Source organism: Pipistrellus kuhlii, unplaced genomic scaffold, assembly GCF_014108245.1.
Source record: "Pipistrellus kuhlii isolate mPipKuh1 unplaced genomic scaffold, mPipKuh1.p scaffold_m20_p_9, whole genome shotgun sequence".
Lineage (NCBI taxonomy): Eukaryota > Metazoa > Chordata > Mammalia > Chiroptera > Vespertilionidae > Pipistrellus > Pipistrellus kuhlii.
The window spans coordinates 30,707,955-30,728,470 of NW_023425595.1; the positions used below are offsets into that span (position 1 = coordinate 30,707,955).

Genomic DNA, 20,516 nt, shown 5'->3' on the forward strand with positions numbered 1-20,516 from the left:
GTTTCCCCCAGGAAATGGGGAAAGTGCACGATTATGGAGGTGTAAGTGTTGCACAGAGAAAGACTCCACTTGAAGAGCATTATGTGTTAACTTTCATGATCTTCCTGCCCCTGAGTTGCTGGTAACGTGTCACTGACAGAGATGTATCACATTATGACTGGAAGGCCTGTCTAGGTCAGAATGAAAACTGGTAATTAACAGATAGAACCCTACGATTCAATGGTGTAGAAAAATTTTCTCAATTTTGAATCTTTTATAAAATTTTATTTTTGTATTTCACAACTAGGGGCCCAGTGCACAAATGCATGCACCTTGAAAGGAATTGTGGGCCACAAGGCAGGGGTGGGTACAGGGATGGGTCTTGGCTAAGACCCATCCTCCATGACCCTGCCTGGCCCCTCCCACCGTGGCCTCCAGTTCCCTGTCTGCTGGCAGCCCCACTCTTGCTGCCACCATTTCCATGCACTGATGGTGCTGGCCCCCTTTGTATCTGCTGATGGTGTAGAGTACAGTGGGTATGAGCTGCAGCTGCTGCCCTGATCACTCCTCAGGAGCAAGGGGAGGTGGGGAAGCCCTGAGGGGCTATCAGGGCCAATAGCCACTGTTTGTACTGACTGACAGTGCCAAGTGATTGGGGTCAGAGCCAGATGCCAGCAGCAGGTGAGAGCAGCAGCTCTGGTGCCAGTAGTGGGTGAGAGCACTGGGCAGGACCACGGTGCATGGGGGCAAAGAATTTTCTGTAACCACCAGAGGCTTGTCTCGATGACCTCGACCGGCACCTCACCTTGGTTTAGTGACCCCACTCAGCTGCTTCACCATCCTGCTCCAGCTGACACCTGCCATGTTCTGCACTCTGCCACTTGCTGCCAATGCCTGCCATGTTCCACGTGCACCCCCTGGTGGTCAGCGCACGTCATAGCGACCAGTTGTTAAATTGGTGTTTCTGCTATTCAGTCTATTTGCATATTAGGGTTTTAAAACTGAACAACCGAAGGGTGATTGGGGCAGCAGCCACCACTCGCACCTGCTAATAGCACTGATCTTGTTTGTACCCACTGCTAGGGCTGGCCCCAATCACTTCATACCATCAGTGGGTGTGAGCAGGGTAGGTATTGTCAGTGCATGGAAGTGGCAGTGGTGGGAGTGGGGCTCCTGGCAGACAGGGGACCAGGGGCCGCAGTGGGAGGGGCTGGGCGGGGGGCACAAGGATGGGCCGAGACTTGTCCTTATGTCCACCCCTGCCTCTCGGCCCACAGTTCCTTTCAAGGTGCATGAATTCATGCACAGGGCCCCTAGTATATGGATAATAGCTACTATCTCTCAGCTCAAATGAACTGAGTTCTAACACTGATAATTTTCCCCATCATACTCTGCATTACAAAGTGCAGGTACCCAGACTTTGTGGATGATGATTTTATCCATAGTAAGTAGTTTAGTACATGACTATAGGATACATTTAACTAGTAGGTGTAGAAATGAATTGAAATTCTGAGTATTCAGGCAAGCTGAGGAATGTATAATTGGATTTCACATTCTTCTTATTCAAATATTCTTGCTAGAACAATCTGAGAAAGGGATAAAAACACGGTGATTGAGTGCCACGCTGGAATAGGTCCTAGAACATACTGAAGCATTAACTTTCCCAAGAGTTCCACAGGGTGGCGCCCCATTGTTATTGTTAAGTTTTTGTTCTGCTTAGTTTCGTTTCCACTCCGATGAATTTAACTTCCATTTCTCACTCTGCTGTGTGGAGACACTCCTCGGTGGAGAACTCATTTCTGGATTGATGAGTGGATCTTGACCAGACGTACACTATATCTTCTCCACTCCTGAAAGTAAGTGGGGCAGTTTCCTGGGGGAGCAGACTGAATGTGTTTGGTGTCTTAAATTGTGGTTCTGAGGCTGCTCTGCTAGTGGGTGTCTCTGCTTGAGCTGGCAGAAAAAAAATGAACACTGTGTCTGGGGGAAGAGTGACTTTTAAAGAAGGGAGGTTTAAAAGAGCAGAGTCTTGTTTATTTCTCGGAGGGACTGTTATTTCTCCAGGCTGAGTTACCCTCATTTTCTTCCTATTCTGATTTTTTGACTCTCTACCTTGCCAAATTGATCCAGAATATTTTTTCTCCCCAGAGAGAAAATCTCTTCCTCCCATTCTCCAGTGAAACCTGTGAGATGGAGCTCTGTTTTTTTTTTGTTTGTTTGTTTGTTTTGTTTTGTTTTGTTTTGTTTTTCCTTTTCATAAAGCCCTGGTGAGGCCAGCAGGGGTGAGAACCCTTGTCCAGATGCGTGTGGGAAAGGATAGGATCTCTTGAAACTGGTCCTCGTACTTGTTTGTTAAATTATCATTATTATTATTTTTTAATAAAAACTTTTTCTTAAAAGTACAACAAGCTTTCAGACAACAAGCTTCATCTAGCTGTAGTTGGCAACAGACATTGTGACAAGGAATTCAGAAGTAAAAACAGGAATGGAATTTAGGATCAACATTGTCCCAGTTACAATGTTGATCCTAAATTCCATTAGAAGCAGCTCATTTCTGGCCAGATGTCTTAGTCACCCAAGTGTCCTGGGGGCCTTTCCCCTTGGCCTTTGCTCCCAGTTCCTCATTTCTTGGGTTTTTTAATTCTCTCTCTCTTTTTTTTCTTTCTGCTTGAATGACATAGCTTCCTCTTTCATCTCCTTGGCCTGCTTCTTGGGCTGCTTTAGAGACTTTTTGTTTGTGTTTTTGTGTGTGTGTTTTGTTTTGTTTTTGTTTTTGCCATCTTTAAGACTAGAAATGACATCTGCTGCCCTTTCCCATGATCTGATTCTTTTACTCTTGGTAACTTTTGGGAAGTTGTGCACAATCTTCCTGATAACTGTACAGTCCTTTGGCAGGCTGGTGAACAAGGATGGATGATCAGGTTGTTGCCCATCTCTGTAGCTCCCATGTGATCACTTGTCTCTCTGAAAGTTCAAGAACAGAGAATTTTCTCTCCACTGAGAGCCACATCTCACTGTTACCTCAGTGCATTCCAATAATATTGGTTATAATCTACTTCTTGCAACCTCTCCCTATTTTTGTTTTTGTCTTTATAAATCTGTGCAGTAGTGGAGAGAACAATAATGGCAATATTGAAGGCAATATGTTTCTTAGCAATTCTACCTATTTTAAAAATGACATTGACCTCTGTAAGTCATTTATTTTATTTACACATCTGAAGGAAAAAGTACTTTTTATTTTTTAAATTTCTTTTTCTTTCTTTGTTTTATTATTATTATTTAAATAAATATATTTTATTTATTTTTTACAGAGAGGAAGAGAGAGGGATAGAGAGTTAGAAACATAGATGAGAGAGAATCATCGACCAGCTGCCTCTTGTACACCCCCTACTGGGGATGTGCCCACAACCAAGGTACATGCCCTTGACTGGAATCAAACCCAGGATCTTTCAGTCTGCAGACCGTTGCTCTATCCACTGAGCCAAACCAATTTCGGCTTCTTTCTTTATTATTTTTCAATTACAGTTAATATTCAATATCATTTTGTATTATTTTCTGGTATACAGCATCTAACCTGTGAGGTGGAGCCCTGTTTAGACAATCATATAAACTAAAAAGTGTTTTCTTCCTAATCATACCCTTCTGTATCATATATAGTTATTAAAATATTATTGACTATATACTCTATGCTGTATTTTTATATTTCCATGACCATTTTGTGACTACCAATGTGTACTTTTTAATTCAAGAATGGAGTAATAGTATAAAAAATACATATATAAGAAATAAATAGTTCAATGTGATTTCTAAATTATAACTGGTTATAAAATTGTTAGTGATGAAATGACCTCAATATTATGTCTTTGATGTTTCTGTAGGTGTCTTTGGGGAATGAGTTTGACGGTATGGGAAGGCTCTGTGCAATTCAGGAGTGTTAGCAGATAAACACTTCTCAAGAATTGGAGAACTGCTAATTAATGGGAATAAAAATGAAAGCTGATAAGAAAATGTCTAATTATCTATAGAGAGATGGGGAATGGGGAACTTCTAGTTTTATATATTCACCAAACATTGTGTTCTTGTGTGAGGTACTGAGTACATCAGTGAACAAAAGAAATAAGTTATATGTTAGGTAATAAAAACAAGAAAAACATATCAAGGGTACAGCTAGCAATAGTATTGGTGGTTTATAATAGATAAGTTAGAGCATGCCATTCTGATAAGAGACATGTGAGGTGGAAGACAGAATAAAATGTAAGAAGGAGTCATGCTGACATCAGGGAGATCATTCCATTTAGAGATGATCTAAAAGCAAGTGTAAAATCTGAGAGGCAGCAGTGGATTTGATACTTTTAATATCAAAAACACGTTTTTATTATGAGAAAGAAAGGCAGGAGAGATGAACCTCAATGACTGCCTGTGAAGTGAGGGAGTTCAGACTCAAAAGGATCATCTATAATAATAAAAACATAATATGCAAATCAACCGAATGACTGAACAGCAGAATGACCATCCAGACGACCTCCTGGATGACCACACTATGACACATACTGGGGCACCAGGCCAACTAAGGTGGGTGCAATGCCATTGGTCAGGAGGCCCTGCCCTTGCCCCAGGATCGCACAGCAGGAGGAGGCCAGGCCAGCCTCTGTGGGGTGACTGATGGGGGAGTTCAGCGTTTGATTTCCCCAAAGAGGGTGACCAAGGCCACCCGGCTGGTGGCCACAGAGGGGGGCCCAGGTCACCCGGCTGGCAGCACTGTGGTGGGTGGCCTCCCTCTGTGGGGTGATCAGTCTGGGGGCCCCATGATCAATCGCCCACAGAGGAAAGGCCCATGCCACCAGCTAGCAATGCTGTGGTGGGTGTGCAGAGCTGGCCAGTGATCACTCCACAGCAGGAGGCCCAGGCCAGCCAAGAGATCACATCACACACTTGTCACCTGCAGAGGAAGGCGACCAGTGGTGGGGAGAGGGGGCAGTGCCACACAGGTGGCAAGCAGTGGCAGTGGTGGGGGGGTGGGTCAGCTGCTGGCAACCAGGGGGGGAAAAGCCCCCATAGGCCCTGATTACCAGCCAGGCCTAGGGACCATACTCCAGGGGTCCTGGATTATAAGAGGGCGTGGGTTGGGCTGAGGAAAACCCCCCTCACATGCACAAATTTCATGCACTGGGCCTCTAGTATATTATATTTTTTGCTGTTAAGAATTAATCAGAAAAAGAAATTTTGTAAAGACATTAAGGCTCGGGGTCAGAATGGGAGTGACTGCTAATGGCATTAAGCTTGTTTCCAAGCAATAGAAATGTTCTAAAATTAGATTGTGGTGATAGTTATTCTGTTTAATAAATGTATTAGAAACTTTTGTACTCTTAAAATAAATGCATCAATGTAAATATAACTCAATAAAACTGTTCAAATATAGTAAGTCATGCAAGTGTAAAAGGCCAGAGGGCTGCAGTGGGGTTAGTGCAGTGGTTGGCGAACTCATTAGTCAACAGAGCCAATTATCAATAGTACAACGATTGTAATTTCTTTTGAGAGCCAAATTTTTTTAAAATTTAAACTTCTAATGCTACTTCTTCAAACTAGACTCACCCAAGCCATGGTATTTTTGTGGAAGAGCCACTCTCAAAGGGCCAAAGAGTCACATGTGGCTCGAGAGCCGCAGTTTGCTGACAACTGGGTTAGTGTATCTAACCTGTTGGATGTGTTTGCAGGTGAGAAATAATAGACGAGACTAATGGATGCGTAACATAAAGCTCTTGGTAGGAAGGGCCTCAAGTTGACCTCCATCCAGTAGAAGAAGAGAAAACAGCCAAGTATTGCCTTGACAGGGTGAAATTTGTCATGTGACATAAACTAAGATAAAGTGTTTGAAATTATTACAAAGGGACTTCTTCATTTTGTCACTGACTACTCTTCTTCTTCGTCTCTTTTCCTTTTTTTACTGAATATTAAAGTTTTGTGCTGCTCTAAATGTCTGCCCAACCAGTATCCTTTCTATTCCTGTCTTTCTTATCCTGCCCTCTTTAATATTCCCAGCCTTGCAGTAGTCTGTGAGCAAGAGCCTCTGGAGTCAGGACAGGAAGCAGCTAGAGGAGCACAGCAATGGATTTTTCATCACAGGGGAGCATACACGAGGAGGTGATCTGCCGCATCTGCCATCAGCTACTGACAGAGCCCCTGAGTCTGAACTGTGGCCACAACTTCTGCCAAGCCTGCATCTCTGCCAATGAGTCAGAGAGCTTCTTTGGAGGGCAATGCCGCTGTCCTGTGTGCCAGAGCCCATATGACCCTTGGAACCTCCTGCCTAATCAGCAGTTGACCGACAGAGTGAAGAAAATCAGAGAAGCCAACATGTCATCCCACCAGCAGCAGAGGAGAGATCTCTGTGAGCACCATGGGGAAAATTGCCATCTCTTCTGTAAGGAGGATGGGAAGGCCATTTGCAGCTTTTGTGTCCAGGAGCAGCACCAAGGCCACCAAATATATAGCGTGGAGGAGGTGGTCAAGGAATGTCAGGTAGGCCCCAGGGTGTAAAAACACTGGGCAGAATATCACTTGAAGTGAAATCTTTACTGCTTAATCCTATTTCTTTCCCTTGTCATCATAGAACTGAGTGCTGCTTTCTCTTTGATATCTTTGGTTCAGCTTCTGAGGCCTGAGGGATATGGTTGTGCATTCATTCATTTTCTTCAATAATATGCACGTCAAAGAGAAGTTCTATGAGTGAGTTACTTCTCAAGATAAGTTCTGGTTGCCCCGTGAACAGATGGGATTTTTGGGAACATGGTTAGATCTGGGAAGAGTGTTCTTGAGGAGAAAGGACTTTGCTTGCTGCAGGATCAGTTCTTTCTCTAGGAAAAGAGAAATCTGAACTACTTGATACAGAGATGGAAACTTGCATCATCCTGGGATAAAGGACACACATACTTCCTGAGATTTCTGTCTGCCTTCTCAGTCCTGTTGCCTAGCTTCAGTTCTGAAATTCTAGTCTCTTCTAAGATGACCCTGATTTTTCCATTTATCCTCTATCCAGGTGCTTAGAAAGCTCATCGTTTGACTTTGGTGGTTCCTTTTTCACAGGAGAAATTCCAGGTGGCTGTGTACAGGCTGACACAGGAGCAGCAGGAAGCTGAGAAGTTGGAAGGTGTCATCAATGAAGAGAGAGATACCTGGAAGGTAAAAACACATTATTCCTGAGGCAGTTCTGAAACATCAAAATGGGCAGCACCTTATCCAATCACAAGGGGCCCTTTCCTCCTTGTTACCTCAGAATTAGTGAGTCCAGAAGACTTGTGCTTAGTCCTCATTCAATTCCTTTCCTATTGAGGGTTGGGAATTACAGAGTAGACACTCCCAAATGAAAACGACTATTTGGAGGCAAAGAAAGAGAGAACCGATGTAAAAGTGATTCACGCATCCATGTCCCATTTCTATAATCAAGTTTGTGGTTCTGATACTGCCAGAAGAAATGTTAAGGAAGGCCAAGGATTCCCTATTTTTGGAGATATGGGTGGAGGAGTTCCATATAAAGTGTGGCATAATTATCCAAGCCTCATCCAGGTAGCACATGTATTTCCTGGTGGGCCATGAGAAAGTAGACTTGAATGAATTGCTTTGGGAACAGCTCAAGGAAAACAGTAGGAAAAATGCCTTTTCCTGAAATGGCTCCCTTCGTTTTTCCTTGTAAGTGCCTGAGGAGATTATTGCATTGGCTTTCCAAGGCGCATAAAAAGTAGGTCCTCAGCTAGACTTTCTGACTGCCTCTTTTTATTCTCATCCTTAAAGAATTGTATGCAGACTGAAAGAGAGAGGATTCTAAAGGGGTTCGAAGAAATGAGAGGCATCCTGGACAGAGAAGAGAAAAGGGAGCTGCAAAAGCTGGATGACAACGAAGTGCATGTGCTGGATAACTTGGCAGTGGCTAAAGACCAGATGGCTCAGCAGAGCCAGTACATGAGAGAGCTCATCTCAGATCTCCAACGTCATATGTGTGAAGCATCAGTGGACACGCTGCAGGTAAGACTTAGGATGGAGATTCTACATATGAGATTTGGGGGAATCATAGAGATTATGCTTCTTTTCCCTCTGGGTCCCTGCACTTTCTTCCTCATTGAAAAGTTCCTTTGACCCTTAAATGCTCCTTCTCTGTCATTCATTTTATGGGTCATTAGGAAAATTCAATGTACAAATGACAAGGGAAACACATTATTATTTTATAAAGTGCCATGCAAAAATTTGAGAGAGGATTTCTTGTTATATTCTATTATCATCTAGCATTTGTAAGGCATTTCTTCGCTCAGCTTACTCAAGCAACTCATATCTCTATGTTAGGTTTTGTTATTTTGTTAAGTGGTAGCAAATGTGATACCTGTGTGAGGGATGAGAATATATGACCATGTGTATGTGCTTGTGCATGTGCATTTGTGTGTGTGTGTGTGTGTGTGTGTGTGTGTGTGTGTGTGTTGGCTAGAGAAAGATGGGATAAATATAGCATTTTGATAAAGAAATTGTACCTAAGTTATTCTTTTCCATGGAATTAGCTGCATGCCTAATCTTAAGCTAGGAAACATATTGGGAAGCTGAGGAAATTTCAAATTTTCTCTGCTTGACTTCTTGCCATTCTTTTTTGCTAGTTGAACAGGAATTTCTTAACTTTGGTTTCAATAGCGAAGTAACCAATTTCCATCTGCTGGGTCTTTACTTATTCCTCAAAAAAACATTTTTGAAGTACAAATTGCATTAAAAATATACCCTTTGTAAATATACAACTCAAATATTTTTAGTAAATATATTGAATTGTTAAACTGTGTCCAAACAAGTTCAACACTTTTGAAAAAAATCTTTCCCTTCTTCCACGGAATTATTGTGGCATCTTTGTCAAAAATAATTTTGCTCTATTATATTTTTGGATTAGTGAAACAATTCTATTAAATTTAATTTCAAAACAACCCCCCCCCCCCATAAAAGCAATTCAATTCTATTTCAAAAACAATTCTATTTTAAGTCGGAATATCTCTTAAGATTGAAGCACCTCTGCCCCAGGGATCATGAAAATTCTACTGCCATCTAGTGGATAGAGGCCAAAGATGCTACTCATCCACAACAAACCACAGGGCAGACCCCATTGGACAGTTTTTTGTTTTGTTTTTTTTTGGGGGGGGGGTATAACCACCTTTTGAATTACTTATTGAGTAATTTCAGTTCATGTAATTGGTTAGAATTGATAAAACCACTATTAATAGCATCAGGGATGTATATGTTTCTCAGTTCTAGGTACATCAGCATATTTAATTTCTATAGGTTTACCAAAGATGCAGTGATTATTTTAAGATATGCACCTGACCTATTCAGGGCAATGATTTGTATGTCTTAGAAGGTTATTGTTATGACTAGAAAGAAAAATTCTCTTTTCCACTATGTGATATATTAAAGATTATTATTTAAACCAGGATGCTGAACTTGATACCATATAGAGAATGAAAAGAAAGTTCATATAAGCAAGTAGAAAATAGAATTTTGAGAAGAAAGAACTGGTCCTGAGAAGATTTTTCTTAGAAATCTAGCTAATGCAAAAGTTCTGCTTGCCCCCCTGAGTTTCTCTTTTTTCCTTTTAAATTTAAGCTAGTTTTAGCTAGGCTTTTGTTATATACAATAACAATAAAAAACATAATATAGAGAGTAAAAAAAATTTTTGAGGGAGTATAGCCAACTAGAGGCCAGGGATTTGCTTATATGAAAGAGTTTAGACTAAAGCGGGAAACCAAATTGTTGGTGAATTCATGTTTAAAGAAATAAGGCAAATAATATTATGACAGGGAAGAGAAGATGGCTAAAAGAAGCTTAGCATATGGACTGGGTTGGCTTAATACAATATTGGAATTCAGGGTAAGGTATACTTTTTAAGACAGTGATGAAGTGGATATTAATACCATTCTGGAAAATGGAATGTAAATATCTGGGAAACAGTCAATTACATTTTAGACTTTCTCTGCTGCTGGTTTCTGTGGCTTATTTCACACTTATACATTGATGAATGTACATAGAGTGAGTAGAGGAAGGCTGGAGAAAAACATTTTCTTGATGTGCTAGTTTGCTTGCCCCTAAAGCAAAATAAAATATCCATTCTAAAAAATGTAATTATTAAGTATTCATATTTTATTCTGTAGAGCGTGGAATTATGTCTACAAAATAGATTTCCCTTTTGTCACTCAACTACATGAAATCATAATGAATTAAGAGGTGCTCTCATGAATATTTTAAAAGAAATAGTAGGCCTCCTTTATGATTTTTATTTTTATTTCTTAATTTAATTCTTTATTGTTGAAATTATTACATATGTCCCCCTTTTCCCCATTGTCTCTCCCAGCCTTCCCTGACCCTGCCAGTCCATGCCTTCACACCCCACTGTCTATGTCTATTGATTATTGGTTATGATTATATGCAAACAAGTTCTTTAGTTAATCTCCCCCCGCCCTCCTTCTTCCCTTCCTCTCTCCCCTCCCCCCGCAATTCCCGCCCACTCTCCCCTACCTTCTCTCTGAGGCACGACAGCCTGTTCAATGATTCTATGTCTCTGGATCTATTTTTATTCATCAGTTTAGGTTGTACATTATATTCCACAAATGAGTGAAATCGTGTGATACTTATTTTTCTCTGACTGGCTTATTTCACTTAGCATAATGCTCTCCAGGTCCATCCATGCTGTTGCAAGTAGTAAGAGTTCTTTCTTTTTTATAGCAGTGTAGTATTTCATTGTGTAAAAGTACCACAGCTTTTTAATCTACTCATCTGCTGATAGGCACTTAGGCTGTTTCCAAATCTTAGCTTTTGTAAATTACACAACTATGAACATCGGGGTGCATATATTCTTTCTGACTGGTGTTTCTGATTTCTTGGGATATGTTCCTAGCACTGGGTCAAATGAGAGTTCCATTTTCAATTTTTTGAGAAAACTCCATACTGTTTTCAGCAAAGGCTGGACCAGTCTGCTTTCCCACCAGCAGTGCCGGAGGGTTGGTTCCCTATTCTCCTCATCCTCCCCAGCACTTGTCATTTGTTGATTTGTTGATTTGTTGATAGTCATTCTGACTGGTGTGAGGTGATATTTCATTGTTGTTTTGATTAGTGATTTTTTTTTCATGTCTTTGACCTTCTGTATATTGACTTTCAAGAAGTATCAATTTAGGTCCTTTGCCTATTTTTAAAAATTGTATTGTTTATCTTTCTTTTGTTAAATTGTATGACTTCCCTATAAATTTTAGGGATTAAACCCTTAAACCCTTATCACAAGTTCCTTAGTTAATCTCCCCGCCCCCGCCCCCCCCCCCCCCAACTTAACCCAAACATTAGCAAAAATGTTCTCCCATGCAATGGACTCTCTTGTTATTTTGTTGATAGTTTCTTTTGCTGTGCAGAAGCATTTTATTTTGAGGTAATCCAATGTATTTTCTTCTTAGTTTTCATTGTCTTAGGAGATGTAGTAGTAAACAAATTTCTATGAGATATGTCTGATATTTTGCCGTCTCTGGATTCTTCTAAGATTTTTATGGTTTCCCATCTTACATTTAAGTCATTTATCCACTTTGAGTTTTTTTGTTTGTTTGTTTGTTTTGTTTTATATATGGTGTAAATTGGTGGTCAAGTTCCATTTTTGTTTTTTTGCATTTGTCTGTCCAATTTTCCCAACACCATTTATTGAAGAGACTGCCTTGACTCCATTGTATGCTTTTGCCTCCTTTCTCAAATATTAATTGAGCATATTGGTTTGGGCCAATTTCTCGGTTCTCCATTCTATTCCATTGGTCTATATGTCTGCTCTTGCTCCTGGACCAGGCTGTTTTGAAAACAATGGCTTTGTAATATAACTTGATGTCTGGTATTGTGATCCTTCCAACTTTGTTCTTTTTTTCTCAGGATCACTGTAGCTATTTGTTTTGTTTTGTTTTTAATTCTATATAAATTTCTGGAGAGTTTGTTCTATGCTGTTGGTATTTTAATGGGGATTGCATTGAATTTACAATAAGATTGCTTTGGGTGGTATGGACATTTCAATGATGCTGAACACAGTGAATTCTTCCACTTTTTTATGTCTTCCTCTATCTCTTTTTTCAACATCCTGTATTCTGAGTACAGGTCTTTACCTCCTTAATTATGTTTATTCCTAGGCATCTTATTTTTTTCCCCAATGGTAAATTGGATTGTTTTTTAGTTTTTTTTTCTGTGAGTTCATTATTGGTATATAAAAATGCCATAGATTTCTGGGTGTTAATTTTGTATCCTGCTACACTGCCAAATTCATTTATTAAATTTAGTAGTTTTTTTTTTATGGAATCTTTAGGGTTTTCTATGTACAATATCATGTCATTAGCAAATAATGACAATTTCAGTTCTTTTCTAATTCAGATGCCTTTTATGTCTTCTTCTTGCCTGATCACTATAGCTAGCACTTCCAGTACTATATCAAACAGGAGTGGTGAGAGTGGGCATCCCTGTCTTGCTCCTCTTCTTAGGGGAAATGGTTTTAGTTTATGTCCATTGAGTATGTTGCATCATATACGGCTTTTATTATGTTGAGGTATGATCCTTCTATTCCCATTTTGATGAGGGTTTTTTGTATCAAGAAAAGGTTTTGGATTTTGTCAAATGCTTTTTATGTATCAGTTGGTAATAATCATGTGGTTTTTGTCTTTCAATTTGTTTATGTGATGTATCATGTTTATTGATTTGCAATTATTGTTCCAGCCTTGCATCACTGGGATAAATCCCAATTGGTCATGGGATATGATCTTTTTAATGTATTGCTGGCTGTAATTTTCTAATATTTGTTGAAGATTTTATCATCTATGCTCATCACAGATATTGGCCAGTAATTCTCTTTTTTTGTAGTGTACTTTTCTGGTTTTGGAATTAGGGTAATTCCTGCCTTTAGAGAAAGAACTTGGAAGTATTCCTTCCTCTTCAATTTTTTATAATAGTCTGTAGGTGCTAGCTCTTGTTTGAATGTTTGGTAAAACACCCCTGTAAAGCCATCCAGATCAGGGCTTTTGTTGCTGGAAATTTGTTGATTACTGCTTCAATTTGATCAGTAGTTATTGGTCTATTCAGGTTTTTCTTATTCTTCCTGATAGCATTTGGGAAGATTTTGTTTTTCTAGGAATACATCCATTTCACTTAGGTTGCCCAATTGTTGGAATAGAGTTGTTCAGAGTATTTATTTATTTATTATTTTTTTTACAATCCTTTGTATTTCTGTGAAGTCAATTGTTACATCACCTCTTTCATTTCTTATTTTGTTTATGTGGGTCCTCTCTCTTTGCTTCTTGATGAGCCTGGCTAAAGGTACATCAATCCTGTTTATCCTTTCAAAGAACCAGCTCTTGGTTCTATTCATCGTTTTTTTTTTTTTTTTTTTTGTCTCTTCATAATTTATTTCTGCTCTAATCTTTATTATTTCCTTTCTTCTACTTATTCTGGGATTTTCTTGTTGCTCTCTTTGTAATTCATTAAGTTGTAGGGTTAGATAATTTGTCACCCGCTTTTCTTATTTTTAGAGGTAAACCTGTAGTGCTATGAAATTCCCTTTCAAGATTGTTTTCACTGTGTCTGATAGATTTTGGACTGTTGTGTTTTCATTATCATTTATTTTTCAAAATGTTTTTTATTTATTCTTTGATCTCTTTGGTAACCAACCATTGTTTAATAGAATGCTATTTAGGTTCCAAGAGTTTGATTGTTTTTTATTATTTTTACTGTAGTCTATTTTTAATTTTATGACATTGTGATCTAAGAAGATGATTGATATGATTTCAGTCTCCTTGAATTTTTAGAGACTGTCTTAATATGTGATTTATCTTTGAAAATCACCCACGTGCACTTGAGAAGAATATATATTACATGGCTTTGTGGTGAAATGTTTTGAAGATGTCAATTAGTTCCATCTGCTCTAGTGAGTTGTTTAGGATTGCTGTTTCTTTATTGATTTTTGTCTAGAAGATTTATCCAGTGATGTAAATGTGGTATTCAAATCCCCTACTATTTTGTATTGCTATCATTCTCCTTCTTGATATCTTCTAGAAATATTTTTATGTATTTGGGTGCTCCTGTATTAGGTACATATATATTTAACAGAATTATATCATCTTGTTGAATTGATCTCTTTAGTATTATAAAATGGCCTTCCTTATTTGTTATTATGGTTTCCACTTTGAGATTTATTTTGTCAGATATAAGAATTGCTACCCCAGATTTTTTTCTTTTCTTTTCCATTTGCCTGAAATATTTTTCCCATCACTTCACTTTCTGTCTGTGTGAGTCCTTTATTCTGTGGTGGGTCTCTTGTAGATAGCATAAATATGGGTCATATTTTCTTATACATTAAGTTACCCCATGTCTTTTAATTGGGGCATTTCATATATTTACTTTTAAGGTTATTATTGATAGCTATTGGTTTGTTGCCTTTTTAAAAATTCTTTATGCCTGTGTTTCTTATTCCCTTTATATTTCATATTTTTACGACCATCTCTTTAACATTTCTTGCATTGCTGGCTTGGTGGTAATAAACTCCCTTAGCCTTTTCTTGCCTGTGAAGGTCCTGATTTCACCTTCAATTTTGACTAATAGCCTTGCTGGATAGAGTATTCTTGGATTCAGTCCCTTGTTTTGCATCATTTTGTATATTTCATTCCATTCCCTTCTGGCATGGTGTGTTTCTGTTGAGAAATCATTTGATAGTCTAGTGGGAGATTCCTTGTAGGTAACTTTCTCTTGCAGCCCTTACGATGTTTCTTTATTGTTAACATTTGCCATTATAATTACAATGTGTCTTGGTGTGGGTCTTTTGGGGTTCATCTTGTTTGGAACTCTGTGCTTATGTGACTTTTTTCTTCCACAAGTCAAGGAAATTTTCTGTCATTGTTCCTTCCAATAGGTTTGTTCTGATTCTTATCCTTCTGACACCCTTATTATGCAGATTTGTTTGTTTGTTTTTTTGTTTCATGCTGCCCCAAAGCTCCCTTTATCTCTCCCACTTTTTAATTTTTTCCCCAATTGCTGTTCAGATTGGGTGTTTTTATTAATCTTGTCATCTAACTCTCTGTTTCAGTCCTCTACTTCTGCAAGTCTACTGTTGAAGCTTTTCATGGTGTTCTTTATTGCAGATATGTCATTCTTCATTTCTTCTTGATTCTTACAAATGTTGATGAATTTTTCATGTAGACAATTGAATATCCTTATAATCATTAACCTGAATTCTTTCCATGACATATTATTGGCCTCCATTGTATTTATTTCTTTTTCCGTTGATTCCTCTTTTTCTTTCCTTTGGTGGATTGTTTCTTTGCTTCCCCATTTTTTCTTACTCTTTCTGCCCCTGAGCACCCTGCTTGGGTCTGAGAGGTTGAAGCCCCTAGTGGTCCGATGGTCGTGGATTTCTTAGCTCAGAGGCCGGACTTGCCATGAGTCTTACATCTTTATTGTCTTTGCTCTGAGTTGTACTCCATTCTCTCATGGATGTGGACCCTCTGATGTCTGCTGCAGGTGCTCAGGGTGGGCAGGGGTGTGTGCACAGTTCCTCTTGTGTGCGACTCCCTGTGAGGACCCAGATCCCTCTGACATGTACAGACCTAGCAACAGTGGCAGCATGGTGCCCTAGTCTCTCTGCAGCAGCTCACTTGCAGTGTTGTCCTAAGGCCTGGTCTGAGTGCCAGGTTGCTTCAGCTCACTCTGGCAAGGTGGTCCTGTGACTCGAGGCTGAGCATGCCAGGTGTCTCCATGTCACACCAGCAGCATGGTCCTGGGGGCCCAGGAGGGACACACAGCTGGTGGCTCTGGGTTAAAACAGTGAAGACCTGAGGCCTGAATGGGGCTGGGGCACAGAGTTCCCCTGCTTGCCTCACAGTGTAGGAGGTCTCTGTGGTGAGCATTCACTGCAGACATCTGGAAGTCCGCATGATGGTACTGCACCACTCATTTCCAGGGCTCAGTGGTGGTCCCACATGGATTACAGCTGGCAAGTGGCCCCCTGCACACGTCTGGAATGGTGTCTAGGTCAGTCTTGGTGTTTGTGTGCCTGCACTCCTGGCTTCCTCTGCTCCCCTCTCTGCCTTTTAAATATATTCCATCTCCAGATCTTAGAAACACCTTTCTAACATCCTCACGAGTCCTCGAGGATGGTTGATTTGGGTCTTATCTCTATAAGTCCCCCCATCCCCCCCCCCCCTATTTATTCTGACTATCTATTTATTCAAGCTATATTAAAGGTACTAGGAGTATGAGGAAGAAAGTGAGTAAAACTTTATAGGTAGGAGGGCTTATCACTCCTTTAAGGGTTCCCAGACAAAATAAGGGATGCATAGTTAAATTTGAATTGCAGATAACACATTATTTTTTAGCAGAAGAGTATCTTAAATATTATAGAGCCCATGTTTATACTAAAACATATTTGTGATATTTTCAAAATTAAATTTTAACTAGCCATTTTAATTTTCTAAATCTGTCAACTTTACTCTTGATTTATATGTGTGTTTTTTTTCTTCTCCCCAGGACATAATTAACGTCATAAGAAGGTATGTGTGTGTGTGAGACCAGGCATGGTCCTTTTTGTGTGATGACAGAATTATAACTATGAGTAATCTTGAATAAATCATAATTTTAAACAATCATAGATATGGAAAACTTGGTTATTACATTATTTCACCTGCTGATGACCGGTGACACTGTGTAATGGTATGGAATTTGGGTGGTGGGAAGTCACAGAGTTAGGGATAATAGAAGCATTAGAAATAAGAGTCCCAAATAAGAGGCCTACACAAACACACATCTTAATTAAAATGCTACCTGGAAACTATTACGCTAAGTGAAATAAGCTAATAAGAGCAAAACAGATATCACATGATTTCACTTATTTGTGAGTGCTAAGGAACAAAATGAATTGACCATCAAAATAAGAACCAAGGCATGGAGACTTGGACCACATTGACATCTCTTGGAAGGTGGGGGATGAGAAGAAGAGATAAACCAAATAACTTACATACTTATATGCATAGCCCATGGACACATACAATAGTGTGGGGGAGGCCTGCAATGGATAGAGCGGGGGTAAAGTGTATAAAATGGGGGACATCTGTAATACTGTCAATAATAAAAAATATTGTATATTACATTTCTAAAAATGTTATAGATTAAAGACAAAACAAGAATCTAAAAAGCAACAAGAGAAAAGTAGTTACTTACCTACAAGAGGATTCCCATTAAGTCTTTCAGCTGATTTCTCAATAGAAACTTTGCCAACCAGAAGGAAGTGCCATGAAATATTCAAAGTGATGGAAACTGAGGACCTACAGACAAGATTAGTCTACCTAGCAAGGTTATTATTTAGAGTTAAAGGTCAGGTAAAGTGCTTCCCAAATAAGAAAAAGCTAAATGCATTCATCATCACCAAACTATTGTAGTACTACTTGAAATATTAAAGAGTCTTGTTTAGGAAGAATAAATAAAAAGAAAGATTAAAAAAAAATAGGTGAAATAAAGGAAGATGAAAGAAAGAAAGAAAGGAAGAAAGAAAGAAAAAAGAAAGAAAGAGAGAGAGAGAGAGAAAGAAAGAAAGAAAAAAAGAAAGAGAGGAAGGAAGGAAGGAAGGAAGAGGAAGATTCAAGTCTCGGGGAATAATGGCTTTTAGTCCTGTTGTCAATAATAAATCTCTTTTTGTTTACACATATTAGCAACTTGTAGGGAAGTGGCTTTACTTGTCTAAAGTTGAACACATACTTGGCAGCATCAAGCACGTGAAATTCAGACCACTATTAATTTTAATATATGAAGTTCTCCTATTTCAAATATTTGTAATGACTCCCCAGAGAAAGTGACATTCTATTTTATGCTCAGCATCTGTATTGGGTTAATAGACTTAGAAAACACGTCAGACTTTCAATACAGAAGCTCCACACTTGCTAATAAAGCTCTCATTAGCCAAGTTCTAGAGCCTCTCCACTAAGCATCTGCATAGGGACCTTCCTCTTCCTGGAGGAACCACTGAGATGGCAGTAACTCTTTCATATGTGAAATGCTTTTTATTAGAGACACCAGACAACTTTTAAAGGTACCTCCATTACATCTAATAGTGTATTATTTTAAGAGGTAGAAAGTATGGAGTTAATTTTTTTTCTTTTTCATTTTGGAAGGACGAACATGAGCTTCATGAGAAGTTCTTTCCAAGGTCACACAGAGGGAAGATAGAAAGTTAGACATGAAGACATTCCTTCTGGTTGCAGTGTCAGGGCTCTCACCCGTGCCCCCCTCAGGCTCTTCATGGAAGATGACTCAAGTGATAAGGCATCAATATTATAGAATGAAAGATAAGAGAGACAATGGTTTTGGGAGACAAAAGGTAAGAAGTGTGAGGGATCAATTTTGTCTTATTTAGGAGCGAGGTCTGGACCTTGAAGAAGCCAAAAATTGTTTCCAAGAAACTGAGTACATTCCGATTTCCAGATCTGAATGGGATGCTGAAAGCGTTTAAAGGTGAGGAAAGCCAAAGGGTGTATGAGATTCTTAAAGTACCAGAGCACATGGAGAAATGGATGCTATTTCTATATGAGGACAAAAGGGAGGAGGTAGGCCTCACAAGAAGACATAGATACCCTGTGCTGAAGTTGTGAACACATCCAAGTGGGAATGGCCAGGTGTCCTCCTTCACCAGTTGACAACCTCAAGAGGCTTTCCCTCCCACTCAAGAGCGAGGATAGGTGTCAGAGGTTCCTCCTTTGCTTCTAACAACAACATTGATACTTTTGTCATTTCAGAGCTGGCGGAAGCCCAAAGCCACTGGGGTAAGAAATTACAGGTTCTTCAAATCTTCATGTTCTGATCCCTTTTCAGAAGTTGTGCTTAATCTTAGGTCCCATGGTCTCAGTTACTTGTGTTCTACCCAAACAGATAGACATACAGCAGTTCTTAACTGATCTACTCCTTCCTGACCCATTAACTCATGTTCTTCGCAGTCAATTCCCAAATTCCTTCTCAAAATGTCACAAGATACATGCCATATTTAATTCACCTGACTATGTAATTTTTTTCTACAGTGGACTTGACGCTGAATCCATTCAATGATCTATCGAATGTTGTCGTTTCTGAGGATCACAGACAAGTGACTATTGGGAGTGATTTTATGTTTCGGAATGTATACCCACGTAACTTTTTTGCTTTTGATGTACAGAGCAGTCAAAATTTCTCTTCAGGGAAATATTACTGGGAAGTTGATGTGTCTGGGAAAGTTGCCTGGATTCTGGGGGTATACAGTAAAACAAGCAATCTCAATAGAAATAAAAGCTCTGGGTTTGTTTTTACCCCAAAACCAAATTATTCAAATGCTTACTCCAGATTCAGACCTGAAAATGGCTACTGGGTTGTAGGGTTACAGAATCAATCTGAGTACAATGCCTTTGAGGACTCTTCCACCACTGATCCCAATATCTTGACTCTTTTCATCGCTGTTCCTCCTCATCGAGTTGGCATTTTCCTAGACCAGGAAGCAAGCACTGTCACGTTTTTTAATGTCACAAATCATGGGTCACTTATCTACAAATTCTCTAAATGTCACTTTTCTCAGACTGTTTATCCCTATTTCAATCCTTGGAATTGCCCAGTTCCCATTACTCTGTGCCCACCGAGCTCCTGAACATACTCTCCTTCCCTCACCCAATTCTGTGTAGTGACCCTTGTCTTGGGCTCATCTCCTGCATCTGAGCTCACTGCTCCATTCAGAACTTCTCTTCCTTGCTGTTTTCCTTCTGTAGAACATTTATTAATTCTGAGGTTAGAAGAGAAGCTTATTTACTCACCCTTTTCTATATTATTAGCAAAAGGTATGTAAATCCTCCTATCAACAGAAAAGTATAATTTCTCTACCCTCCTATTTTTCCACATTTTCCTTTAACCCTAACTTGAAGAGATAATAACCATGACCTTAGGACAATCCATAATCATCCCACAACTAAGTGGTATTTGAGTGTACATCTATTTGTTGCCCAACATACAGCAGGTTGTCCAGAGAGGTTGTGTGTATGTGTGTGTGGGGGGGGGGAGGTGGGGGGGCAAATGTAATATATGTACCCAGAGTAAACATTTTATGTTCAGGTGTTTGAGTTTAAATCCTGTCTCTTCTCTTACAAGGTGTGTAACGATGGATTATATTTTTGTTTCTTCTTATAAAATAAAAATTGGTTTATAAATTGCATCTAACTCTTAAAGATATTTTTTGTGAAACTGTCACTCAATGTAAAGCACCTACTTAAGGGTTCTGCAACAATGTAATAAATGTGTGCTCTCATGATCTCAAAAAAGTATGAGCGGTGTCAGTGTCCTGTATAATGGATGTGTGCCCTTCAGAGGAAGAGAAAATGATTCTACTGAAGCTAATTTGTCAAGTTCCCAGACTCTGATGTCAAGATTACTCCAGTCCCAGGCTTGTGTCACAGATCTTTTTACATCGAGGCTGGGACTGTTTTAAGGCCCTTTACTGGAAATAAGTCAGAAAAAAA

The 20,516-nt window shown here is 39.3% G+C and overlaps 1 protein-coding gene across 2 annotated transcripts; it reads left to right on the forward strand.

Annotated features, from left to right (window-relative positions):
- The first annotated feature begins 1,702 nt into the window (after positions 1 to 1,702).
- Positions 1,703 to 20,212, forward strand: LOC118713483 (E3 ubiquitin-protein ligase TRIM22). Of its 2 annotated transcripts, XM_036428108.2 has the most exons (8): positions 1,703 to 1,835; positions 6,019 to 6,498; positions 7,063 to 7,158; positions 7,768 to 7,998; positions 16,522 to 16,544; positions 18,401 to 18,498; positions 18,780 to 18,806; positions 19,059 to 20,212. In XM_036428108.2, exons 2-8 carry the CDS (start codon positions 6,085 to 6,087, stop codon positions 19,652 to 19,654), a joined length of 1,485 nt encoding a protein of 494 aa, XP_036284001.1. In that variant the 5' UTR covers positions 1,703 to 1,835; positions 6,019 to 6,084; the 3' UTR covers positions 19,655 to 20,212. The 2 variants fall into 2 exon arrangements, with proteins under 2 accessions (XP_036284001.1, XP_045433649.1); XM_045577693.1 differs by lacking the exon at positions 18,780 to 18,806.
- Positions 20,213 to 20,516: the final 304 nt, after the last annotated feature.

Bases quoted from the DNA above. Each gene is read 5' to 3' on its own strand.
- LOC118713483 (XM_036428108.2), top strand. From the start codon at position 6,085: ATGGATTTTTCATCACAGGGGAGCATACACGAGGAGGTGATCTGCCGC. The intron at 6,499-7,062 runs GTAGGCCCCAGG...CCTTTTTCACAG, and splicing joins AGGTGGTCAAGGAATGTCAG to GAGAAATTCCAGGTGGCTGT. The intron at 7,999-16,521 runs GTAAGACTTAGG...TCTTCTCCCCAG, and splicing joins CATCAGTGGACACGCTGCAG to GACATAATTAACGTCATAAG.